The sequence below is a fragment of the Amblyomma maculatum genome, chromosome 4 (genome assembly GCF_055883805.1).
Source record: "Amblyomma maculatum isolate TAMU_Amacu chromosome 4, ASM5588380v1, whole genome shotgun sequence".
NCBI lineage: Eukaryota > Metazoa > Arthropoda > Arachnida > Ixodida > Ixodidae > Amblyomma > Amblyomma maculatum.
This window is the reverse complement of record NC_139347.1, coordinates 38742299-38769736: the sequence shown is the minus strand read 5'-3', so window position 1 is coordinate 38769736 and position 27438 is coordinate 38742299. Positions and strand designations below refer to the sequence as shown.

Below are 27438 nucleotides of genomic sequence, written 5' to 3'. Positions count from 1 at the left end.
ATAATCGATTACAATGAATTTATTAACTTGTCATCAATTTTGTCACATCAATCGCTCACTAGTCACTAGAATCAAATATTATACGATTTTTTTTTTTCTTTTTTTTTTTTTTTTTTTTTTTTTTTACGGGGCTTCCGATCATTTTGACACGCTTTGCCTGCTACTACTACTACGCCGACGGCGTTTCGACCGAAAGAGCTTATAAACTATGGCTGAATACCATTTCCGTGAGACTTAAAGCCTGATCCTTCATCTACTGGTTCCGAGATAGTGTGACGACAAAGCTTCCGTGGGCCGAGCGATACCAATGCGTGTTAAAGATCCCCGAGTGGGCGAAAATATTTCGGAGCCCACGCTACTACAGCACTTCGCTTTTAACAGAAGCTTATTAACCCCTTGCAAAACAAAAAATAAGAATAAAATGCCCGCCGTCATCGTAGTTGACCGCTTCAAGCATCGCTGCCTTGAAAAAATCATGAGCATGCCCCTGGCAGAAGGCAGTCGGCAGATGGCACGACCGGAAACTGATATCGGGAGGTAAAACAGCGCGTATGGGCTCATTTCTCTTTCGTTCATGGAAGTCTGCACGCCTGTGATTGGCGGACAGGTTGTGTGACGTCACGGGTCCAGATGGCGTGGTTGAGTTTGAAGGAGTTGCCAACACAGGAGGCTCCTTTCATAAGGAACGCGTGAGACTAGAATCGAACTCGTGACACCCTTGCACCCTCGCATGAAGCCTTGCCGCCTTTCGGAGCATGTCTCTCGGAGGTGCCTTGGGAATGTCCACTTCTCTGACCACGAGTTTATGATGATACCGTTGAGCTCGAAAACTTCACCTGAAAGAAATGTCGAAGGTTACAGGATGCGTGATGTGATCTAAGCCACCTAGAAAGAAGTTGCCACTGCACACCGAATGATTCAGAAACGAGGCGTTAATGAATCTGCCATTTCTTCAGATAGGCGATAACATACCGTAGCTACATGTATCTCATTGTTTCTCCTTTCACTCCACCCTCATCCCTTCTCTCAATCTGCAGTTGAAGAGCCGAGACAGTTACTGCGCCTTGCATTTCTTCTAAACAAATTTCCAATTCACATACTTTGTAAAGCACCTCGATGCACATATATCAGGCTCCTTCCAGCGTCCTCTGCTCCATCTGGTGTACTCAAGGACGCATAAGGACGCATAAGGACACAGTGCAATGGTAAATGGTGTGGCTTCAATGGTGAAAGAACCTTGATTGTGCACAACACCACACCATGCGCGTCACGTTTATTCGTACTAATGTAGTACAATGACGTTTATTGTCACGTGTACATTTCTGAATACAAAAGTAAGGGAATGATTTCATTCTTCTCCTTTCTCTGTGTGTGTTTTTGTTTTCTTTTCCATACTTGCTTTAATGTGCGTGTACGTGAATTAATGTGTGTATGCATGTAGGTATGCGTGTGTATTTGGGTACATACAGTCAGCTAGAATACACTTCGCTGCTGCGTGGAATCCTTTTCCCCTTTTCGGGAAAGCGCGTACGATACTCAAACACAGGAACATATAAAGCAGTACGCAAAGTGGATCTCGGCACCCGATCAACGCCAAGTAGAGACATGCGAATAATATGTTCATACAAAACCAGTTATGCACAGTATAGTAAAACTAAACCGCGACAACAAACTTTTCATAATTGCACAATGGGCTGGGGAGTAGACACAGCGAAACAGTTTGTACGTGTAATGCCCAGATATTCTCCGACTCCGGAGATGCGCCTTCGCGTAGTTTAAAGAGGACGCTTCAAAAGCCAAAAGTCAAAGCGTTGGAGCCGCACTGTTTGACACACAATCAGAACTGAAAAATACAAGCACAAGGAACATTTGGCAAAAGTTGAAAATAACTGATATATAATGCCCATGTTTTTTTGCCCCCCCCCCCCTCCACGCTGACACTATAGCTCTAGCGTGGCTGTTTACAAATCGTGGTCGGTACAGCACACGGCCGCACAGCCATAAGCGACTGTAATAAAGCCACGAACTGTATTGAGAGTGGCTAAAAGTGAGCTGTCAATCTCCGAGTTGATAGGCCTTACACTATATTTTCGGTGCAATCTATCCTGGTTTTCGACAAATATTCAGCACGCTAACCTCGCCTCGGGCATTTCTGTTCCTAATTATGCAAAATAAACCCACTCCCGGAAAAAAGACCGCATGCTGGAACTGACCAAGGTTTGTAGTCGTACTCCGGGATGGCGTACCATTATGTAACAACATATATATACGAAACAAGCTAATGCCTTTCGGGAAACTCTGCTAACTGAACAAAAGCTACTTTAAAGAAAATGGGCAAGTTCTGACATCTAGCGGATATACTTAAGAATACTGCAGACGTGCTCAAGTGCTTATAATCGAACGTATTAGCACGAACAACTAAATAAAAAATTATGAGCGACAAATCTGGAATGTAATCATAAAAAGAAGCATTGGACAAGATATGAATCAGGAGCATGGTTCTTTCAGTGCGTACACTCACCACACCCGTGACAAAAATAAAGGAGCCTATAAATATAAGAGCCCATAAAAATAAAGTCTCGGCAAGAAATGCAGGTTCGTCCGATACGACAGAAGCAACAGGATTAGTCCAGCAAGCTGACAGTTCGACGATAAGCACATGTGTTCCCGGGGCCAGCGAAAGGAATACAAACGCATGTGCGAGAGAGAGAAGCGAAATTTTACCACGCTAAGATCATGAATGCCATTCCGCGCGCTGCAGCCGCCTCCATACAGTTTAGTGTGCGACACTTAACTAAACAACAGAAAATGGAAAATGTTAAAACTATTTGCGCCTCTAAAAACATTGAACCGCTGCGAAAAATTTGGAACGAATCACCAGGATAATATAGATAAATTGCTGCGAAAGTTTCAATAAAATTCTAGGAGGTTGAGGAAAACGCCTGAGTTCCCTACCATATCATGCTGCGAAGGGTTACGGAACATTCGAGCCCGATACCACTCTTTTCCTGTTGTCTCTTGTCGCTGTATAAGTTCTGCAACTCTGAATGGCTTTAATGAGCCGAGTTGGAAAGATGGCTGTGAAACAGTGCCGTCAGCAGATCAGAAAATTATGTAGTACGGCGTTCGACAGGGCATTCTGAAGCAGCGACACATGCTCGAGCTTTCAAGTTTTCATTACAGCCTTGTAAATATACATTCGCAATGACATATGAGCTTTGTTACTTTGTTGCTCTGCTAATAGCATTTCTTCTCACTGAGCTTGCACGTATCCGGTAAGCAGCGAAGTAATACCCACTTTTTCCGCCAAGCGGGTCGACCTATACAGGTGCTGCGATAAACGCAAAAAAAAAAAAAAAAAAAGAAAGGCGAAAAGGAAGAGGAACATTAGACACTGCACGAACGAAGTACCGTGAAACAAGGCCTCTGATAGCGAGTGGCAGGGAATTAGCTTTGTATTTTTTTTTTCTGTTATCTGTATCTGGTGAGGCCGTCTCTACTCTGAAGGAGCGACGGCAGACAGTCTCAGCCGTGGCCGGCCGAGTGACACCACACGAGGAACACAGCCTGTTTTACACATGTCGACTAAGTACACGTTTTTCTTTTCACGCTAACCGTCTAATGATGAACAAAAAACTAGAAAATACTCATCCATGTGCTACATGTCGCAGAGACCAGTCGAGGAACGGCAAAATAATACAGGGAGAAACTAAGACAAAATAAAAAGACCAAGAACATGGCGGTCTCCACATAAACGTGTGTTACACAACGATGACGTTCGTTTCACTCAGACGCGTGGCGCCGAACACAAGATACAATGTCGGGCACTGCCAGTAAACAATATGCTAGACAGATGTGTGTAAAGTATACAGGTCCCAACGGACACGACGCGCACATCATTCTACAGTTGCCTATTCTGCGATCAGCCACTGTGCCTGGTCACAGCGCGGCACCTCGGCGCTTTGTTCCTCTCACATTATTAAGCTCCTCCCTAAAGCACAACCTCTCGAAGGCGCACATGACACCAGGAATCCCGGAAAGGCTAATTCGCTTCATTCGCTGCAGAGCAGCTCCAGATCACGACACACGAACTTTCGAGCCACTAAGCCTAACGAGCCTACTTCTCTCCGCGCCCGCGGCACACACACCGGAGGAGAAAGAAAGAGCCGACAGAACGGGCCAGTTTGTGACGGCCTGCCAGCCTTTGACGGCACGGGCAACGTTCCATCTTCAGGTCCACGCAGTAGCCTCAATCTCTCGAGGAGAATGACAGCGGTGAGGGTGGAGCTGAGCCATGTTCTCAGCCCTTGGACTTCCTGTGGTCCACCAGGTAGATGGGATTGTCGACTCCCTGCCGGCGACCCGAGTCCCTTCGGGCGAGGCGCTCGGTCGACGTGGACAAGACGCCGGTGCCTCTGAGTGAGGACTCGTCTTCCTCTTCATCGGCTCGACTCCTGCGGCCGACCTTGAAGCCGTTGGCGGGCGACGCCTTGGGCTTTCCGCTGAAAGTCATAAGGGGCTCGGTTCTCCAGCCTTCGGGTCGCCTCGGTGGCGGGCAGGGTGGCGCAGGCATGGTGGGCGCGGGGGGTGGCGGAGGCACCACATCCTCTAGAGGTACCACGCACGTATCGAAAGCCTGCACCACGCCCAGCTCCTGATCGGGCGTGCGCAAGTGGTCCGCATACACGGTGTGCGGACGCGGTATCCGCGTCAGGGTGTAGTCTTCCAGGCGCATGTTGAGCCTGGGAGTGTCGAGGAAATCGAGGGTCTTGGAGGGCTGGCGCCGACAGCAGCGGATGCTGCAGACCACGCAGGCGATGATAAGAACGATGCCGAACAGCACGGCGACGGCTACGTATATGATAAGCTCCTCACGAGTCGGAACCCAGCGGGAGCGAACCGTGCGAGCGCCATCCGTGGAGACCTGCTCCTTGACAGAGAAGTCGGTCAGTAGAAACTGCCTGCCGGCGTCGCCCAGCTGTAGAGTACCGGCCAGGCTCAGATTGCGGAGCAACTGCTTGAGTTGCATCTCGCCAGCCTTGAGCGTCACGTTGACGTCTAGCAGAGTAGTGCAGCGGATGTCGGTGACGCTGATGTTCTCGGCGGCACTCGAGATATTCCGGAAGGCGCCTTCAACGTCGTTTTTCAGGTTTTCGTGGCTGCAGTTGCCGCGCAGAACCAGCAACAGGCGTCGCTGAGTCGGCGTAGACTTCATGACGACGTCGTCCTCGGTGACCTCCGGGAGTCTGCGTCTGGTCGTCGTCGGCGTCAAAGTAGTGGGGACCACTGTCGTTATCGCAGTCGCATCTGGCGACGTAGCTTCGCTTCGGTTGGTTGTATTCGGCGGCAGACCCTCGACTGTAGTGCTGGGCCGCACAGTTGCCTCTTCAGAATGATTCGTACCAGGTGTAGTCGTAGTTTGTGGGCCTGTTCCTGTCGTGCTGCTAGAGTCAGACAACGTTTCCGGTTTTGCATCTACTGCTGTAGGCGCAGGAGTCTCCGGGTTAGGGGTCGTCGGCCCTGTTGTTTGCTGGCCGAGGGAAGAAGACGGTACCTGCTCGGATGAGCCACTCGGCGCGGTGATGGCTGGAGGAGCCGGCACAGCCGTTGTTGTCGCTCCACTGCCTTGCGTCACCGCACTCGAGCCATCCTGATGGGCCCCATCTTCGGGGTTTGTAGTCGGCAAGGTGCTTGTACCATTTCCCACTGTCGCCGTGACGGCCTGTGAAGAATTCCCTCCAACTTGTGGGCCAGTGCTGGAGCCTGCAATCAGTGAGAGAAGACGGCAATATATATAAGCTTAGAAATATAGGAATAGTCATTAATGCGAAAGCACTAGAAGACCATCTGCCAGGAGAGTATAGGCTTTTTTATCGGAAGCTTCGAATCAAATGGCCGGTGGATAGTTGTAGTTGAAATGACTTGTAGCTGTTTCACGCTATTGCTGATTCTCTGATTGACGACAGAATTGATGGTAGGCATCAGTGGCCTCTTTTTGGATACTGAAACTTTATTGTATTCTTATTTCGGACCTTACTACCGCTGCTTTGATACAAGCATAATAAATTACAAAACGGTGCTGACGGGTAAACACATAATTGAATGTTAAACTGCCTTTTCCATCGCGCAAAAGTGCTGAAGGTATACCGTAGGTATAACATCGCAAATGTGCGCTTAGAACATAAAAGACACGCTAGACGTAGACAGGCAATTGCTATGGACGAGATTCACAAGAAACGAGAGACGTGTTTTAGCAATTCCTTAGCAATTTTTTTTTGAACAATTGGCCTACAAATTTACGTCGCGTAGATCCTCATTTATACCGATTTTTTTTTATGCACAAGAAAGACTGTCGCGTGGTGAAGATGATATCAGAGCCGGTATCCAGTCGCTTCGATACCGGCTTCGGAATCGAATACTATATATAGATGATTTGTGACAAGCAAGGAAAAGAGTGAATCGCGAAAAATATCCTTAGAAAATGCGTCTCCAGCTTCTATAAACCAAAGTTTTCCAGCAGGAAAGGGGGCGAACGTCTTCTCAAGCTACCATGTTAGCTCTTTCGATCTAAGCTACACTATCGGCGGTTATCTGGAGGAAGCACCATCTAACGGTATCGAGCACTTCTCACAAGCTGAACAGCTTCATTCGCCGCCCCCGTCCACTCGTTCGCATTCGAAGAGCAAGAACGAAGAACCCTACCGCGGCAGCGCAGAGCGAAGCAACGTGCGAAGACGGCCGATACACTGACCCTTCTGCATGCTCTCTCGGTGGCGGCAAGTCGACGTCATTTCGGCCGATAGCCAACCGAAGTGGCGCACGGGAGCGGCCATTTCCTGGCGATGATGGCACCCAAAGGAATGGGCGCGGTTTTTCCTACCCTAATATATGGAGCGGATATACCGGCTCCGAAGTCTCTTCCTACGCAATAGTCGCCACTCGGGCATCGACGAGCGCCGGCACGGAGGAAAAGGAAGATCGTTAAAGATGACGTACGATGGACGGGTCCCACCTTCACTCGCGAGGCGCGCAGCCGCTTCGGAAAGCGGCCAAGTGCGCACTTTTCGCAATTCGGGAAAGTAGGCCGGAAGATAAGTGATCGAACCACTACCTGGTTCGAGATACGTGAGTGAGTCCTCTACCCATCTCCGAAAAAAGAAAAAACTAAACAAAACAAGCGAGAGTTAATGTACGCATTCCTGAGTAAAAGAGCGCGTAAAGAAACGCGAAACGCCTGCAGCGGAAAATGCATTCGGTATCGTATTTTGACCCTGAATTTTACAAGTTTCGAACTCTTGCGTGGCATTTCTTTCATTCCTACCGCAGCTCACACATTTCGTAACGGTGAATACATCGGCCCCGTGTAACGGCCATATACCACTAGACATTTGAGCGGCACTCCATAAGATCCGTGGTCGTCTACCTGGCGCTTATATCACCTCTCTCGGCTGGCTAATAATGACAAATAACAGTAAAATAAGAATATCCATACTTAGCGATTCGTCCTATCCTTGACAGCCTATCACATATACAATAAAACAGCCATAACTTTATGTCGAATAAAATGCGGGTGTCAGTCTTAAAGTTCATAAAATGCCTGGTCGTGCTATAGATGCTTGGTCTTTTCCTCTGTCTGGTGGTATCAGATTATACAAAATGCGGGTGTCAGTCTTAAAGTTCATAAAATGCCTGGTCGTGCTATAGATGCTTGGTCTTTTCCTCTGTCTGGTGGTATCAGATTATACAAAATGCGGGTGTCAGTCTTAAAGTTCATAAAATGCCTGGTCGTGCTATAGATGCTTGGTCTTTTCCTGTGTCTTGTGGTATCAGATTATACAAAATGCGGGTGTCAGTCTTAAAGTTCATAAAATGCCTGGTCGTGCTATAGATGCTTGGTCTTTTCCTCTGTCTTGTGGTATCAGATTATACAAAATGCGGGTGTCAGTCTTAAAGTTCATAAAATGCCTGGTCGTGCTATAGATGCTTGGTCTTTTCCTCTGCCTGGTGGTATCAGATAAAACGAAACGTCGGTATACGATAGCGAAAAACAGCCTGATTAACTCAGTTAGGAATGACAGAAAAAGATTAAACTGCGGAAGCGAAGAATACACCTACACTGCCAATATTTGCAAATTTAGCGACAAAGATAAGACTCGTGGCAAATAAAAATTTTGAGACAGAATGTAGGTTACCTTTATCCGGCTAAGGCAATTATACGGGACGACCAAATCACCATGTAAAAGAAAATATACAGAGCTATGAATAATTTCTCGCAAGGCTGAGCAGTACCGACGATGACACATGTAAATTGAGGTACATCGTTTCCATTAACAACATATCGTCAAGTGAGACAGGCGTTATCGCAGGCAATAGGGCCATACTCACATATACACGCGCACACGCGAGTTAAGAACGTACAGGAACGGCGAAACTAAGAGCCCGTTTCCACGGCGAAGCAAGGGCCGTCTCAGGCGCTAGAAATCTTATCCAGCCTCGATCTGGAACGTGAGCTCACGTGAAGACAAGACGAAAAAAAAAGAAAAAAAAAAGTATAAAAAGAATGCAGCTCACACGGGGAAACCAGACGGTCAGAGCCTAGCAGATGAGGGAAAAGTAAAGTATCCCGGGAGGCAGAGGCGCGGACGAAAGTAGGAATTTTTGTTTCCCACTTCTCAGGAGCGGATGAAAAGAAATCGGCGAACCTAGTTTCGTATGCAGCAGGCGTCACTGAAATGCGTGTGTTTGGGGACGACGCACGTGTGGTATGGCGGTCTCGGTGGTAGCACACACAAACACAACCAGCGGGCTCCCGGGACCTCGGCTGGAGGTGGGCATGAGGCAGGGCGTCGACTGCACTCCGGGCGAACTAAAACCACGAGTATAAGAATAACCGAGCAGCTAGGGAGCGCGGATGAAAAGAGGAGGATGGAAAGAGAAGCGATGTAACGCGAAGAAGATGAGAATATCCGCAACCTCGTGGAAAGGGAGGCGTCTTTCCTTGCCCGCCCGGCCACGGGTCGCGAGGTCAGTAATAAGAAGCGCGGCGCGGCACGCAATCAGGGCAAGTGAAAAGGTTGTCATAAACGGGTGGAGAAGGAGCGAGAGTGATAGACAGATGAGAGATCAGGAAGAATAAAAGAGATATTTACATCAAAATAATGTAGAGATGGCGAGCACATCTAAAAAACGTGGAGGTAAATGACGCAGCGAGAAACGCATTCGAAAAAAAAAAAGCAGGAGACGACCAAAATGAGGAGTAAAAGGTACCTTAAGGAAACAGCACGACTCGGCGCCTCCACCTATGAAAACGACACGCGTATGTGCTTGCAATACCAGGCTAGTTAAGGCCTAAATGCCTACCGGCGCTGCGGACCGTCGGGGATGCCAGCAGCTAGGCTTCTAGAAGGAGACGGGCATTCGGGGAGGGAGTAAGCGCGACACCCCCTTCATATATGTGGAAGAAATCTTCCCACAATCATGCGGGCCACCGCGAGGTAGGAGCGAGCGACCACATACAGACGAAAACGCGGGGCGAATAGAATCGCTCTCTAGACGCCGCCACGTTAGGCTTAACAGCTGCCACCACCGCCGATTCCGTATTTTGCTCTCAGGTTTTACGGCCTGCAAAGCGAAAGACACCACGTTCTTTATATATATATATATATATATATATATATATATATATATATATATATATATATATATATATATATATATATATATATATATATATATATATATATACGGTCTCTCTTATTTTTTTTCTACCATTATTCCTCCATTCCCTCTCTCTATCTCTCTCTCTCTCTCTACGACATAGCGGCTGCGATTCGACAGTGGTTGATACCTTGATCGCTTTCTTGGCTCTCCTTCCGAGCCGTGCACCGCGATGGACACGTGGGCACGTCTCCCCGTGAGGCCTCGCAGACAACAGCTCACATGGGCGCGCCTATAGGGCTCTGTGCGTGCGTGCGTGCGGACGCAAGGAAGCGAGGTTGGCTGCGGGGGAGAGGAGGTGTGTGCAGATGACGCCTGCAGCAGCAGCAGCCGGCACCACTTGTTCTTGTTTTGGAGATCGGGAACGACCTGGAAATTGCCCGTTTCCGTGCGCCACTTCCATCGTTCGCGCGCGATCAGAGTTTCAGTCAAGCACGCAGGCAGGGGGGCCCCGGGCGCAATAAGCTGCGCCGAGCAGCCGAAAAGCACAAGGAGGCGTTATGAGGCTAACGCCAAGCGGCGGCGAGGTGATCAAAATAGCGCCGAGGAACCCGTTCTTTCCGTCTTCTCGCTCGTAATCGCCCTTCGAACAGAGGGATATTTTTGTTTGCGTCTTTTGCGTTTACTTTGACGGAGATGTAAGAACCAGGGATAGGACTGGAATATCTGGAGGCAAAGGAGGCAGTGATATACCCTTTTAATAAATACATGCAGGGAATCTGCCTGTAAAGTGATTGCGAAAATATGCTGTGAGGTGTCACAACGTTAAAGAACTAAATTGAAGACAAGCGAACGAAAAAATTGTGGGGGCTTAAACATGGTTCGGCATGATTTGGTTTGGCTTGTGGGGTTTAACGTCCCAAAGCGACTCATGCGATGAGAGACGCCGTGGTGGAGGGCTCCGGATATTTTGAGCACCTGGGGCTCTTTAACATGCACTGACAACGCTCAGCACACGGGCGCCTTGCTTTTCGCGCCATCGAAAAACGGCCGCTGCGGCCAGGATTCGATCCCGTATCCTCGGGCACAGCAGTTGAGCGACCTAACCACCACTGCGTCACAGCGGCAGGGTACTTGAAATGAAGATGCCCATCCTTAGAATGCCTCATCGTGTCATGCAGGGATCATTCGTGTCTCAATTATGACTTGATTAGCGTGGAGACCTCATCGGCTAGTTGGAGTCGTAAGTCCGTTTCTTGCCGTTTCACGCAATAAGAAAACATTGTGCCCACTTCACACGCGCCATGAACCACGCGTCATTTAGCTGCCGAGCTAGTAAATAATCGAACCTCTTTACGAACCGTGTTTCGATTGCGTAGTTTACAGTGTAGCAAGGACTCTTCGTTCAGGATAGATGGGGACGATCTCATATTGCAGATATTGAAAACTCCGCGGAGCTTCAACTAACCTGTACTGGCTAATCGATTAAGTCATCAATCGGAGGACCGGGTAGGCTCCTAGTTATCGATTTATCGACCACTGGCAATGACTAGTGTGCAACTTGCGTTCCCTTGTTGTGTGTATTTCACCGCGCATTCGGTTCATCCGGCAGTGGACGATTTCGTAAAATGCTGACCTCGTTATTGACACGCTTCCTGTCTTTTATTGCTGCTGCTGTTTCGCACAAATACGCCGTTCGATTCCAGCTTTGTTAAGTTGAGAGGACTCCCCAACAACATCGGCAGAAAAAAGAATAGAAGGACGTCTACGAAAAGTGCCCTACTTTCCCCTGATAACGAGGACGCTCTAAATTTCCGCATTCGAAGAGGTAAGCGACGAATTACGACATTTTCGACTAATATTTGACGAAGGAAACAATGTAATCCAAAATCGGCCGATTTTTAGGCATGATTATATGAAAATGAATGAAGAAAAAATGAAATTGCAATGATGAGTCAAAGCATCGCAGCAGTTTCACTTGAGTATTTTTTCCTGCAGTTGATAACAGTCAGTAAGGTCCTATACTACATTAAACGTCGCATAGGCGGCGCGAAGTTTTGACGGTAACAAATCCACCTTTTCCTACAAACGCATGAGTGCGTCGACTCGTCACATTATTTGTTTGGCTTGAGGCTTCACCTTCAGGTTTCGCCTGAGAGCGCTTTCTGACTCACTTTATATGGGAACTTCGGCGCATAGTTTTTCCCAAAAGTTATATGTAGCCAGAACGAGTCCTTAGGTCGGACGGCCATATCCTCGCCAGTGCTTGGACGATCTTGTGTCTTAACAAGCGCTAGTAAATATAATTTTGGACGATAATAGACGCAGAAGTATACGATTATCATGACGAGAATATTCGCGGTTCATCTGCAATAAGGAACGACATCATAGGCGCACCGTGAAATTCGAGAACTGCTTTGAAACCTTTCTCGCCTTGTATTTCTATGGGAGTTAAGTCTACTTTTCACCCCCATTTGGCGTCACCAGTGACAGCAGTGCCACCACATCCTGCTTAATAATGATTAATAATAATTAGTTGACAGGAAAGGCTATTAAAGTTGCCGTATCTGTCACATATTTTCTGTGGATGCCTGAGGCGCGCGCCGTAAGCAAAGGGACGTAGGTGGGAGTGAAAGCATAGAGAGAGAAAGAGGTGCCGTGGTGGAGGGCTGCGGATAATTTCGACCACCTAGGGATCTTTAGCGTGCATTTGGGTCACAGATCCGTGTCTGTCTATACGCACCAATGCTTTTCTTTTTTTTTTTTTAGCACTGAACGCTTTAGGTTTTATTTGCTTTGTAGTCACCTTTCTTGTTATTTATTTTGAAGCAGTAGCTGTCCTGTGTGCCGCGATATTGAGGAGAAAAGTGTGCACTATTGTCATGTGTTGTCAAGAGGAACTGTGCTGCATGTACAATTTTATTTTGCTTGGATATATCCCGCCCTACTGTAATGCCTAACGGCGCTGTGGGATTATAAATAAATAAATAAATAAATAAATAAATAAATAAATAAATAAATAAATAAATAAATATGCGCATGATCATAACCTCCTGCGCTGTGCAAGCAGTTATCAAAATGACAGTTCACCTGTCGTCGAGGTCGGCTCGTTGCCGGCTGCATCAGCAGTAGCAGCGACGCCGGCTGTGCCCAGCGTCAGCAGCAGTCCCACCAGAGCCAGGCCGGCCCTCTGTCGAGGTCTCGACGCCGCTGACGTCATGGCCGAGCTTGTGTCACGTGGGGTCACGTTCCCCGCTCATGCCGCACTGTTCTGTAGGTGCTGGGGCCTCCGAAAGACATCTGCGCAAGTGAAGTGGAAGGATATTTAGCAAAAAAAAAGTGGGGTAACCAAGGTGGAGACCACCGTCACTTTTTGTCCGAATGTAATATTTAATGCCAAATGTATGTCATGCGAGTTCGGTACCGAAAATTTCAGCGTCCTGCGGCAGAAGATAAAAGCCATAACGCGATGCGAGTTGCGCAACAAGAACTCTTATCTTTCATCTAGGCACGTGCAAGAGCGACACAGGAGCTTCTGCAGCATGAATGAAATAAAAGCAGATAACAGGCACACACCAGAAGACGACTGACGACGTATATTTACGCGCATGGAGAAAGATGGAGAACGCTTTCGTTTCTGCGGGGAGGGTGCAGAAATGTCAAATGAAAGAAGAAAAAAACAAAATGTCTCCGACCTGCTGCTCCGCCATCGCCGATAACGGCAGACATATGGGGACAATGATAGGGTGAATTGTTGTTGTTGTGGCTGTAGGAAGAAAGAAAAGAAAATGCACGGGCATGCTACTGGCTCTGTAGCTGAGCCACCTCCGCTGCCTCGCGCAGACAGAAGAGAAAATAGAGAAGAAAAGGAAGAGGGAGAGAAAGACGCGCGCCGCAACAACAGCCGTCGTCCACCACCACCGAAGCGGTGGCGGGTGCAATGACGGCCTACAACAGATACAAATTCTGAGGCAGGCTAGCCACCGCCGCAAGCGGCGGTGACCTATCTTTCCTTGCCCCATCAGGGGAGTACCTTCGGCCTCAATAGGGTGAATGAACAATACAAGTAGCTGCACATACTGTAGTAGCTGCACATACTGTCTTCAGTGACACGATGCATAAGCAGCAAGTCCGTACCGTGGGAATTGTGCACGCGACAGTGGAACTCCCTCGGCTATTTTCGTCTCCCGGCGATTCTCCTGTATTCACCAAATCACAATCGTATCTTGCATCCACCGGAACGCGCCCGCTACGTCCGGGAACTCCATGGCCAATAAGCCCTTATACGTGAGCAGTCAAATCGAAGCAACAAGGCAACGTTCTACACCGATTAGTGCTATTTAGCAGGAGTAAATTTTACTGCATGAGTTTGTTCGGTACCGCAATTCTGTTATCAAGGAGCAATGGTCTACTCCCTTCACTTAAAAACTATTCCGTCCAGACAGATGCAAAAACATTAACAGACGTGCGCGCACAAACACCAGCAGGCGAGGAAACCGCTTGCTGCAGCCACGCCAAGACTCGGAGCGTGCCACGGAGCGCGCACACGAGGCGAGATCTTGAAGGATGCGTACCGGCAGCACGGGGTTGTCCCTATCATTGCGCATATATCGTTCCAGCGTATAGAGAGAGGGGCGCGGCCTATAAATACCGCTTCCGCGGCCCCCGAAGGGCGGTATGCTCGTGCAGCGAACACCTGAAGATAGAAAGGGAGGTAGCTGGTGCCACCATTAGCAGCACGCCTCGCAGCCCCCCGGCGGCGCTTTGCGCGAGGTGCGACGTCGGGAACGGGCCGCCCTTTGCCAGAAACAACAACGGAATTAACCGAGGCATAAACGGGGAAGCAGCGTTCATGCCAGGCATTCCCAGTCGCTGCTTTGAGCTCCGGGGCGTAGGAAAATAACTATTTGTCTGTGTGCGTCCTTCCACGGTATCCTCTCGTGTGCATTCGACGTGAAAACAAAAAAGAAACTGCTGCTTCAGCGCCTACACAAAAACACCAGTAAAAACAAGCGTTATTTTAAAGAGAGATCATTAAGAGGCGGTCCGTTTTCCAGAAAGGTCAGGCGTCGTCGGCGTTGTACACGAAATATGACGAGCATGCTTCCGACAGGTGGCAGGTAGTTGGCAGACGATATGGTCAGGCTCTGATTGGTTGGCGGGACGTGTGACGTCACGAGGCCACGTGCCTCCGTAACCCATGCATTCTAAGTCAGACACGTTGCACGTAGGCCACGAGGGTGAGTTCTGGCGGCTTGGTTAAAGCGGGGCTTTGTATCTACGTCGGGTGGTCTTTCAATTAGGCATCTTGCGGGTGTATGCTAATGAATATGTGATGTATAAAATAGGCACAAATTAAGAGAGAGGTGGTTAATCGAGTAGCTAGTGCATGCAGCCAAACAAGGATACCAAAGTGGAGCCGCAGACGGAAGCCAGACTCTTGGATGCGAATTAAGCTAGGTGTCCTCCAAACATTTTCCAGCTTTCTTTTTCACTGAGATGTCAAAAAGCAGAAACGACCGCAGGTCACTGATGTAGATCACAGGTGCGTTTTTTTTTCGTTTTTTTTTTCTTTTTTTCACAGGATTCTCCGCTTTGTACGCTGATAAGTGGTCATAAATTTGTGCAACAAAAATAAATGAAAAGCATATACTATAATATAGGACGTACACAACCCTGTGTGTTTTGTCATTTCTCTTCCTTGACCTGCCACGTCTTGTAGGCTTTTGGTGACATTTGCTGTCTATTATGTGTTAGTTTCAAATACTGAAATCCCGTTTACAGAGGAGCACTTCGTAAACAAATCGTGGAAGAACTGAAATTTTAAGTCATATATATTCCTGTTTTCTTATTACTGATTCTAGCTTAGTGACCAATTTTCCTACTTTGCATAATTTGTTCAAACTAATACGCTTAGTCTATCCAAACAGCTTTCCTTTTGGAAATGCGCTTCAAATGTGATCACGTTGGCGGCTTGCACATATTCATTAAGGTTTCTAGTAAAGAAGTAATTTAACAATGCGCAAAAAGTCATGCGTCTTTGTAGCAATGAGACGACAAAGTATACCTCATAAAATATTCATAATCCTGTACCGGTGGCAATTCGTACGAATAAAAAAAAAACCGCTAATATCAACAAAAGTAGTAGGAGAGACCAAAATAGTGAAGAAATGAAGGTTTAATAAAAGAGGTCATTTATCAAAAAGGCCTGTTATTCCGACATGAGGAGCCGTGTGCTGGAATCCCATACTTTTTCTTAGAGGGGGGGGGGGGGGGGGTGATATAAATAAGTACAATCTAAATAATTCATTTATGTTTGAATAAAGCAGTGAGCGTTGCATTAATGAAAAGGAAACAGCTGTATCGCATAGTATATAGAAGCGGCGATCTGACGAGGGACGAGAAAGCAGGCGAAACGCAAATTGGCTTCGCCCCTCTAAAATGAAAAAAAAAAAAAAAAAAACGCACAAAAAGGAAATATGCCAAGATCAGTTCAGGCCTCGTTTTTTGCTCGGGAGGCCATCAGGATACTGATCCGGCTCGCTGCCCTTAAAGCCTGCGCGCAATCCCTTAAAGCTTGGGAGCCAAACGAGTCAAGGCAGAGCAGATGCGATCTAGAAGACGCGCCGGATCCCTCTGCGGACCAAACGCTCATACCCTGGCCAGAGAGAGGAGTGAAGGGTAGAGAGAGAAGAGGGAGGCTTGATCCCATTCAAAGCCACACGCGTTTACGACGCAGCGCCAAGATCGCCGCAGCCGGCTTTTCCAACAGTGGCTGAAGCCGAGACGATCTAAAAACGCGGAATCGCTTTATATCGCGCAAAGAAGCACAGAAAAAAAAAAAGAAAAAAAAGAAAAAGGCGACAGCGAAACGTTTCTACAAAAAAAAAAAAACAAGATAAAATGAGGAAGAAAGAAAGGAAACTGAACAGAGGGTAGCCCGCGTCTGCCGAGCTGGCAACTCTGAGACAAGCCACTGACGAAACGTGCATCTTGTGCGCTGTGGACGTTGCTCTATACGAAAGTGGACGATGACGGTGTCCCCAGCCCAAAACATATCAGACGCGGTGGACTTTTGAGCTTAAGAGAGGATGAAAAGATTCAGAGAATAGGAGACACTGAGCTGATTAAAAAACTAAAGCACGTGCACGACGAAAGAAGACATACACGAGCGATTTTCCTCACGCTAATAACGCGAAGTCGCTGCAAAAAAAGAAAAAAGAAAAAAAAAAGATTAATAAGGCAGTGAATGTGTATAGCCACGATACGTGGAATGCGGATGAGTAACTAGACGGCATGAAAGCCGTACGATGATATATAGAACGAACCAACAGGGAAGAAGTACGAATAAACAAAACAAGACAAAAGCAAATGCTTTTTAGAGGACATGCACATTCCTTTCCTTCCCCACTTCACCCCTGCTCTATCCCAACTTCTTTCCTTAATTCAAAATCTGGGAAGAGCGCGTGCTCAGTGCGCATCCATCCGCGCTTTATGAAACGAGTCGTGTACGACGCAAATAACAGGAATAAGAGAGAAAACGAAAGTAAAAACAAGATGCAGTGCTAGAGCAACCGCGAGGGCTGAGCGCGTTGAAAAATGGGCCTAGCGTTAAAGTTATGTTTGGTCGGTGGGGTGCTTTAGAGTGGGACATATAGCAATAAGGCACGGTCGGAAGCGAACAAAAAAAAAAAGAAAAAAGAAAAAAAAAAGAGGAAAAAGAAGAAAACCGCAGCGAAAAAGCGAAGAGGGACCACTTTCTTCCTTCCAGTAAGGGAATTCGTACGAAGATGCGATGTTCATATTTGTCTAAGAGACGGTTAGGTAGACTGTACGCGCAATAAAAAAAAAAAAAAGGGAAAAGAGGAGCTATGAGCGCCCGTTCTGACTAAGGCAGTTTATTTATCATCCGCATCCTTGTTGCGAGGGGGCACAAGCAAATAAACCTTCATTGACATTTATTTTGTTTTAGTGAGCATAAGCGATGGGACGAGAGATGAGTTAGTATGCACTGCGCAATTTAACAACAATAATAAAAAATATATTTGTTTACCCTACCTCTATACAGGTAACGCATAGAATGAAAATATCGACTCAGAATATACCCTTGCTCCCAACGGAAGCATATCTAGTAAGAAGCCTCGTAATCAAGCATATGCGAGCGTGCAGAAGTCTAGCCTACCCGAGCGTGTTTACTTTTATATATATTGCGCGTATGCGCGAAACAAGTTCGTGCTCAACAGTGCACATTCTAACCAATTCAATGCCAAATATTTTAATCTAGGAGTATGCGAATAGTGCCTTTTTTTTTCGAAAACTAACCGAATACGAATCGAACATTTGTGTGATTATTCTCCTACTTCTGAGATTATTCGTGCAAGACAAATATTATTGTGTACGGCTAGCGATGACTATACAAGCCCCGTAATTAAAGCCGTGGCTCTCGAAATGCACATCAGCGACGTAAACTATAGGGGACACAAAGCACAAAATCAGTATATCAACTGTGATAATCCTATAACACGCATAGAAAATCACATTTACATTTTGCTACTGATCATGACAAAGTATAAACTAACGTCAAATGCAGTTGTTGGTGTTGATGCTGATGCTGATGCGGCCATTCCCCTTTCTATCGGGGGATCACAAAGTTCTGGATCAGGCCAGGAGAGAAATTTAACAGTCTTCTCTGTTGTGCCACCAGTCCTCGAGGCGGCGCTTTGTCGTCTCCACTGCCCTCATGATTACCCTAGTCTCTTCGGGTAGTGACGTCGACTGTAGTGACGTCGTGTTGTTGGTGATGATGATGGTGATGACGATGGGGACGAAGTTTTCCGCCACTGTCGGGCATGTACTGGCAGGGTTCGTCCAACCTGGCTGAACCGAGTCTCTTGGCCCAATATTGAAGGCCATATATCAAAACCTTTTCAATGCCACCACATCAATCAATCAATCAATCAATCAATCAATCAATCAATCAATCAATCAATCAATCAATCAATCAATCAATCAATCAATCAATCAATCAATCAATCAATCAATCAATCAATCAATCAATCAAATCAATCAATGAGTTTATTTTCGCATACAACGTACAATTTTCGCATGAATGGACCACGTCTCGGTGCTGACTGACCCTTCGTTTCCGTAGACTTATCACGGGAGCATGCTTGGCATCGGGGCGGGGCACGTTTCATAGCAATAGCGTTAAGGCCATCGCTGAGTGGGAAAGCTGACACTGCAGTGACGCATGTCGAGAAAATGAGGATTGATCGCGCGGCTCGTTGCGTCACATGAAACTGAAAGCGATTGAAACGTCAGCTTAATTGAGGCGGTGACCGCGTGAGTCGTGAGTCAAGCTTGCTGCCCGTAGACCATCAAGGTGTGTTCTTCGTTCGAGGACACTCACAGGAGCCTTTGTGCGCCTTGAGGTAAGTGAAAAATAAAAAGAATCACTAAAAAATAAAATAGTTGCGGAATTAATGAACAATGACGAGACTAAATTGCATTAAGTATGCTTGTAACATCAATGTGCGTTCTTCCAGGCGACTCGTACTTTTGGGGTAGGGCGATTTCCGGACCCAAATAATCATCACTATTTAGTGATACAGTATGCGTGCGCCTAAACATCTTGTCTTGACCAGATGATACCCAGTAAATCATCTTCCACACTGTTCCGCACAACATCCGGCGAAATGGCGCTTTCAAGGTCTACGAAGTGATGAGGACCAAGCGTACGCTTCCGTACGACAATTTTGGTGGATTCTCGCTGCCTGTACCTCACCTCCTTGAATATGCATAACACACAACTAATTAACAAGGGACATTCGACTAATTGCTGCCTTCGCTTGAACTAAAGTCATCATTAACTCTTAAAAAAAAAAAACGCACTCGACAGCACTTTATTCTTTTCTCCAGAATAGCACCAATGCGATGTTAGTTTTTAAAAAGGTAGTGGTGGATTTTCCGCAGAACAATCATGCTTTCAGTGATGGAAATCGTGTTTTCTTTTTCAGAAAGAAACTTCCAGAATAAAATAAAAACTGAGAAAATGATGTGGATCTGAATATCGGCCCCCCTCTATGCACTGCAGCCTAAGTAAATCGTGTTTTCTTTTTCAGAAAGAAACTTCCAGAATAAAATAAAAACTGAGAAAATGATGTGGATCTGAATATTGGCCCCCCTCTATGCACTGCAGCCTAAGTTTGAAAATAAAGCATACAGACAGAAAACACTGATTTTTCAAAGTTAGTACTGAATAGGTATTGGAAGCGCAATTAGAAAGTAATTTTCTTGACATGTCGCAATATCAAATGCAACCTTTAGCAAGCGAAACAATGCAACGAGATTAGTGACCTTCGTTTAAAAAGACCTTCTCCAGCGCATCGTCAATCATATTTCAACACAGTGTAAAGGACACGTTCTTCTGCGTACGGGTCACCAGCGGTCATCCTCGACAAGTAACAGCTTTAAAACATTGCGGGGCGCACATAAGAAATAAAAGAAGATAAGGCAGCTAAGTTCGTCTCCATTGTTTTCCAAGTCATTATTCGGTGTGTCGTTAGAAAGAGGCCCTCCGCCACCGTCTCAAAAACGCGTTTTGCAGCCTATGCGGGTGACAAGAAGACATGTGCAGTTGAAAGACCCTTAAAACAAATGCTAATCTCCAGTGAAACGAAAGGGTGCGCAAGGAAATATACAGTGAACAAAGTACGGACAGATAATCCCGAAACGTAGAAAGGGCTTGGGAGCTACACAAACCGAAAGGAAATAGCGGTGTGGAGATTGAATGTGACTCTGTGATGTCTGAACGCGCCGCGATACAGCTTAGAAACGAGAATATATGACCCTGAAAGGAAGATCTCTGGCGATACAGAAGGAACGAAAAGAAAATATAAGGGAGTAACGTTCGCAAAGATAAATATATAGGGAGTAGAAGGAAATCAAACATGGCACACAAAGCGGGAGATGGCGCAAGAAGGGAGAACGAGTTTGAATGAGCCATGGTCTAGCGAGCAATTACCAGGGGAAGGAGACGACGTGCGGCTCCATCGCGGCCATGGCGGCCCTGAAGAAGACATTGATGACGGCTCGTGACAAGAAAATAGGAAGATAAAATAAAAATAGCCGACGCTATAGCCATGGCAGCGAGTTCGACCATTGTATCGGAAGCGCTATGAACGGATTCGTGTTTTGGCAAAGGAATGAGAACCAATAATAATAATAATAAAAAAAGACAGTGCGGTGGTAGTACTTGTGTGGCCTTGATGTGGCGCAGCTAAAGGAATAAGATAGAAGGTGAACTAAGAAATAGGCAGGTATAAAAATATATTTACTACCTTGCGATGCGTGATACGGATAAAAAGAAAAAAGAAAAGAAAAAGGAACACCGGGGACGGCAAAGAAAAGTCACAGTGTTAAAACAGTATTTCTTTTCCGATTCTTTCAGTTTTTTACGGAGAGAAATTTTTCAGTTCGATTACAAAAGGAGCCGCCGACAATCGACGAAAAGAAACAGAGAACCATGATCGCGGAATCGGTGCCTCTAACGTCCGGGATAAGACAAAAAAAAGAAATGAAAATGAAAGAAAAGGTGATGATGAAAAAGGAAGGAAAGAATAGAAAAGAAAGAAAAGAACGACGGGCCCCCGGTACATATACGGAAGTAAACAACGGTATCCCGTGACTCCCAAGGTTATCGAGTGAAGCGCACCGCGAATCAAAGCGACCCGTGGAGGAAAGTTAACGCTCTCCCGTCAGATACAGAGAACACAAACGAAGAATCAGCGGAACAGGTCGAAGACGATACTTTCCTTTCCTCCACGTCTTTTGAGTTAGACAAAAGGGAGGAAAAATGGCGATATCAATTTCCGGCCTGGGCCAACGGCTTAAAAAGGAAATCGATGCGGAATCGACGCAGAGAGGACGGGCATCAAAGGGTCATCTTTTTCTCTCTCGTTACGTCGTTAATTGTTGTTTTGCCACCAAATGCCTCCGAAATGGGAAAGTGAGAGAGGCGGACGAAATTTCTGTGCTGATGAGAGGGGGGTACGCCACACGTCAGGTGAAAGAATGAATGGATGAATGAGCGAACAGCGAGAGGCCTGTGCGGTGAATCGCAGCAGACGCTACTCAAGGCCTGGCCGAGCGTGCGACTACGGCGATAACAAACTTTGCATAGTTTTCGTTCATTTTACGTTCTCTTCTTTTCCTGTCCTCGTTGTTCCTTTGAGAAGTGAAGTATATGGAGGGTATAGCGGATGGCGTGGCCCGTTCGCCGAAGCGTGTATGTAGAGAAAGAAGGGAGGAGAATTTTAGAAAGAGAAGAGGAGAGAGCTTCCGAACCGCAACGGTCCCAGTTCTTTGAGAACCGCGGATCTCCGGCACGCAGTGGGTTCGGAGGGGCCCGGCTTCATCCCGATTGACGGGAGAGAAGTTAATTTTACAGCGTTAAAAAACCTCGTCGCAAGAGCGAATGAGACCTGATGGAAAGGGTTGAGAGGAGGCAAGACCGGCGTGCGCGGGCACGCATGGACACCAACGCTCGTGCACACAAGCAAACGCAAGCAAATGCGACATCTATTGTAGCGCGCCATCCCTTTCCTTTTAAGAGCAGCTCAAAGCCGCCCTTTGGCTCCAGTCGTTTTCATTGTCCGTCCCGATTCATCCCGCGCAGCGGGGGAATGGGGATGCTGTGGTCGGATAGGGGACGGGCCTGAGGAAGAGGCGGAAGGGTGGCCGGGGCTCTAGAGCGCAGAGCACCGATCGTTGAGCAGATATCAGTTTTTTTTTTGTTTTTGTTTTTTTAACCTCCGGTCATTGTAATCTGCTGCAGTGCGCGGCGCGCGTTTATTTTTGAGCCTCTTCCCTCTTTCTCTCCCTCTCTGTTGGATTCGCCCATCATTCTTCTTAGTGCTGCTCTTTAAACTCCACTAGTTATCACTGTCGGGCTTGGATTGTTTTGTCCTTTATTTTTTCCTTGAAGAACACAGCATATATTGTCTGCGTTGGCGGCGCGACAGTGGTTCGACTTACACATCTTGACTTAAAAGCACCTGCGAGGGGTTTTTCGACGTAACCATACTGCAATGAAATTTACCAATGTCGCCAGAGCCGGGTACTACTCGGTAAATCTCGAAAGACTAGGCAGCGGTGCTCATAAAACGGTACGATGAAAGTTCGGTGACTGAATTACTTTTCGTATGTTTTAAGCCAGCCGTGCAAACTTAAACAGTTGCGCCTCCACTCCACATCAAAACTAATTACAAGGCCTTCCTCCGCTCCACTCTTGCTGGGTGCTCAAAAACTCGACGTGCTCTGGAAGAGGAGCAGAGGGCTTGACAGGGCCGTGACATGGCTTGAAAACAAGGCGGGAAGCCAACTAACTAAAACCACATATATTAAGCGCAGGAGAGCGGCAGGGGTGTTGCCATTCCTCCCTTTCCGGACTGGCTTGAAGACCTTGAAAATTCTGACAGATTAATCTCTTCAGCCTCTTCTCCTGTCGCCGGAACTCGCTTCGCCAGAAAGGACACCAAGATCACTTCTTCCGAGCTGACGCGTCGCTGTCATGTGTTGCGCGAAACCTCTCACTTATTTTTTTTTTTTTTATATATACGGGATTTTGCCTTCCTGTTGCCAAGAAAGAATGTGCGCAATGAGAGATGTAAATTAAGTAGTTGAGTGTCATCGCAAGCCGGCTACGCATGTACGCTTTCAAAACAGTCTGCTTGCTGCGAGATGCAGGGCAAATAATGCCAGATACAAAATTCCTATCATTCCCCCCCCCCTCCTTTCGGGTGAAAAACACTGAGTGCCGAGCGTATGTATTCACGCATCAACTCTGTGCTAGCCAACGTGTACAAACACAAAAATGGCTTTTAATGACCTGCACGACCAAGCTTAATAAACTAATATATGTATGTGCAGAATGTCATGACTGATGAACGTGCGTACACGCGCGCACAGAAACTGAGGGAACGAGAAGCCAGACCATGTTTGACTAAACTAACGTGTACAGAAAAAAAAAAAAAAAAAAAAAAAAACAGACCTAGCCGACGATCATCGAAATTTAAGTGACACTTCCAAATCTACAAAGAAAAATCTCATTCTTGAAGCCTAGCAGAAGCCGCTCACTGCGAGCAAGTAAACAAACCGAACTTCATGGTATGTTTCGGTGAAACAAGGCAATTTCCTGATTAGTCGGATTCATGATGTCTAACCAGTCACGGTGTATGTCAGTCATTAGTAACCAGTATCCAAGAAACCACGAGTGACTTGTGCTGTCGAGTCGTCGACCGAAAGGCACGGCGAAACATTCCAAGCAAAAAATGAACAACATCGCGGCAACCAACTATAGCACAATAAAGGGAGCGAGCGACCAGGCAAGAAATGGGTGATAGAAAAAGATGGCGCAACAAAACTAGTCGCGATGGGAAAGGAGCAAGAGAGAATAAGTGGCAGGCACGTGCTGACTTGTATCAAGAATGATGAGGCTCCAAAGGCAGAAATAAGTGCGCTCAGGGGCTACAAATTGGCCGTAAACGCGGCGCCGCGGACCAAGCGGCCAGCGCCCTCTGGCGCTGGGAGGCTCGCATCCACGGATCCCATTGCGCGCATGGCCGCCGCCGGGCATCTTTCCACTTCGCACGCCGCATATACAATACATACGACGCTCTGGTCGCTTAGGAGGGGCGAAACAGCGGAGAAGGAAAGGGAGCACACTGAGGTAGCGAGCACGGTGGCAGCACACATATGGCCGCCGTCGCCTGGAGAGGCGGCGGTAGATCTTCGTCTTGCCTCGTCCATTATTCCCGATTGGGAGCTCGTTTTCCCCTTCGCTCCTACCAAGGAGAAGTGGGAGGAGAAAAGGAGACTTCGGAGTCAGTGAACCACTATGCTTTGTCCAGGCTTCTCGGCGCTGCAATGATGTCGATGAGAATGCTGAGGTGAGGACTGGGCGCGCGGTACTGCTTGTTAGGACTCTCATTCGGTGATTTATGTCTGCTCTACTCCCAGCATATTTAACGCGATACCATTAGGGTCCCCTGTCGCAGAAAAGCGATATCGGCGTTGTGGTCGTAACACGAAAATAAGAAAAAGTAAGGAAACAATAAAAGTTTTGCGGAAACCCGCTGATTCGAACACGGTTCCACCGCAGCCACTCCGCCGAAGAGCCCCACTGCTCCTCTCCGAATAAAGGTGGCCCTAATGTGTGCATTGCCTTATGACTGTCAGCTGTTTAGGTGCGTCATCAGAAAGAAACTAATTTAAGGAGTAATAGTTAATCGAGTGGCAAAGAACATTTCCGCTTTGTTAACCTGTGATGCGGCGCTCACTATAAAATTCCTTCGATCGCACGGCGCTGCCGCAACATATGGCAGGAGCCGCCGCCCGATTCAAAGCCTCATCCATCGTCTTCAAAGCATTTGGGTTTAAACGCTATTGCGTTTAACTCTTAAAGGCGAAACTTAAGTGTCCTTCAATTTATTGTATAAGCGTTTGCTTTTTGCTCCATTTTTATTTTAGCTAATTCAAGGGCCATACGGCACATTGCAAATGTGGGGTAGGCCGCAGAAGACTTACCAGTGTGCAATACGTGCGCATACAAGCATCTCCATAAATGACGAACAATGTATGGCACAAGAATGACAGTTCATTAATTAGAAATGTGCACTCATTGGCAGTACGATATAGCCATGCGTGAATGAATGGAGTGGCGTATTAACTATACGTTTGCCGCGTTATAGAGCAGTGTATGAATTACAGACAAAGGAAGCCGGTGTCTTCAAAGATTGCAGCTGTTTCGTCGAAGTAGGCTGCGTTCTAAGAACACTAAGCCGGCTGCGCCATTAGTCGACCAATGGCATCCCCTCCGTCAACAGCTCACCGAGATGCACTGATCGTTCTAGGCCAGAGTCGCTTGAATGCAGTCAGGCCCTGACACTAGATGAAACGCCGCTACGACGCCCGAAAAACTGCCACGAAAGGCGGACGCCCTTTTTTCGCCGGACGTTTGCGACTGGCGCGCTTAAAGAACTTTCGGCTATAACGACCAAAAACGAACGCGCTTCTTGCCCGGGCTTTGTTCCAGCCAGGACCACATAAGACCCTGTTTCTTGTTTGTTTTGTCTTCCTTTACCCTCTCGACAAAAAAAAAAAAGAAAAAAGAAAAATGCTGCACTCAGGCGGCGGAAAGACCGTCTGGTCCTTGATCTGCTATTCGGCGAGTCTTTTTTTTTTAATTTTTTTTCGATTCTTATGCAGTGACTTTCTTCTCTGCGTTTACAGAGCCAAGTTCCAGAGTCATTCCCAGCGTTCACCGCCGCCACTCGCCCTGACTGATGAGATTTTTCCGGCGACGAGCTTATCTCATCGTGCCGGATCGCATCGGGTGATTGGCCGCACGACGGCTGGCGCCCGGCCAATGGGGCGCGGTCATCCGTCTCGCTTATCCGTTTCCGCGCGGCTGCTCGCGTCCCGCGCCGACGCTGGCGCCCCAGATTTAATTACGCTGCCTAACCACGGCGAAGCTTTAAAGTCTGCGCCTAGGACGATGGAAAGAAGGCAGGGGAGTAGGGCGACTGAATACCCACCGTCGTCGTCGGCGTTTACCTGCCACGGCTACAGCGCCCAGCGTGGGTGCATACACTCGCGAGGACAAGGCTCGCATCGAAGCGGGATTCTTGGGTTAAGCGGCCGCGCGTGTTTGCTCAGCGCTAGGAGAGCCCTGTGAAGACGAGACGATATTAGCGAAGGGACGCCCGGGTCTGCAAACATCGGCTCTCTGCATGCTCTTTGCTGGTGCGCTCTATTTCTTGGCATCTTAATCTTGGACATACGCGCTTCTCACTAAAAAGCGCCCAGCGTTGTTGAAGCTGCAAATGTTGTGTTAGCTTTTCATGGGGCTAAATTCATGAGGTTGCTCCTGTGAACACGAAAACAGTAGTTGTTTGGACGGTACTTTGGCTGCTGTATTACTTATCGGCAACAGTGACAGCGCAGCTCCAGGAGTGTCTGTCATTCGCGGTATCGCTCATAACGCGATATCGTTAAATTTCCTATTCCCCGGAAAAATAAAGGGAACACTTAAGCTCCGCATTTAAGAGGACGATGCGATAGCGTAGGCTACTGCAGCCTATATATAAAGCCCTTCTTTAACCATGCCGTATGAATGCGCCTGCGTGGCCTATGGGTAACGTGAATTCAAATGTCCTGGGAGGCTGATTCTGATATCACCTCCCATATGAGAGGAGATGCCCGAGTAGGCAGCTCCTGCCTAACGTAACGCCAGGTAACCCTATACGGTCGGTGAATGCGGGGGCTTGTTAGCTGCCAGCTGCCGCCTCTCAGCACCATGTTCGTGACTTTACGCTCACAACGCCGACGCCGAATTTTCAGTAAACGGTGCCTTTAATGATATAACGTTAAAATCCGGCGCATCATTGTCGGCGTTATGAGCGAAAAATCCCGGACATGGCTCTGACAGATAGTGGTAGCTGGTATGGCCTGGCACTGACTGGTCATAGGGTTGCCTGACGTCAAGGGACCACATGACATGGCTGATTTGGCAGGAGCTGCCAACTCGGACTTCTCCTTTCAGATGGTAGGGAATCAGCCTGCCAAGACTCTTGCATTCTGAGTCAGACAGACACGCGTATACCTCCAGGTTATGCAGGCCCGTTCGTACGGATTGAATATGCGAGGCGTTATGTCTATGCAAGGTGGCCTTTGACATACGACTGTGTGATAAAGAGCATGCGCGAGGTATTAGTTGAATAA

The 27438-nt window shown here is 47.4% G+C and overlaps 1 protein-coding gene across 1 annotated transcript in view; it reads right to left on the bottom strand.

Moving 5' to 3' along the window:
- Window positions 1–1922: 1922 nt before the first annotated feature.
- Window positions 1923–27438, bottom strand: part of LOC146190762 (uncharacterized) — a 137671-nt gene continuing 112155 nt past the window's right edge. Inside the window, exons 2-3 of the mRNA XM_084601143.1 lie at window positions 12748–12957; window positions 1923–5763 (exon numbers count right to left, since the gene is read on the bottom strand). Coding sequence (XP_084457269.1) covers window positions 4301–5763; window positions 12748–12877 — 1593 coding nt within the window. The 5' untranslated portion in view covers window positions 12878–12957 and the 3' untranslated portion in view covers window positions 1923–4300. The remainder of the gene's footprint in view (window positions 5764–12747; window positions 12958–27438) is intronic.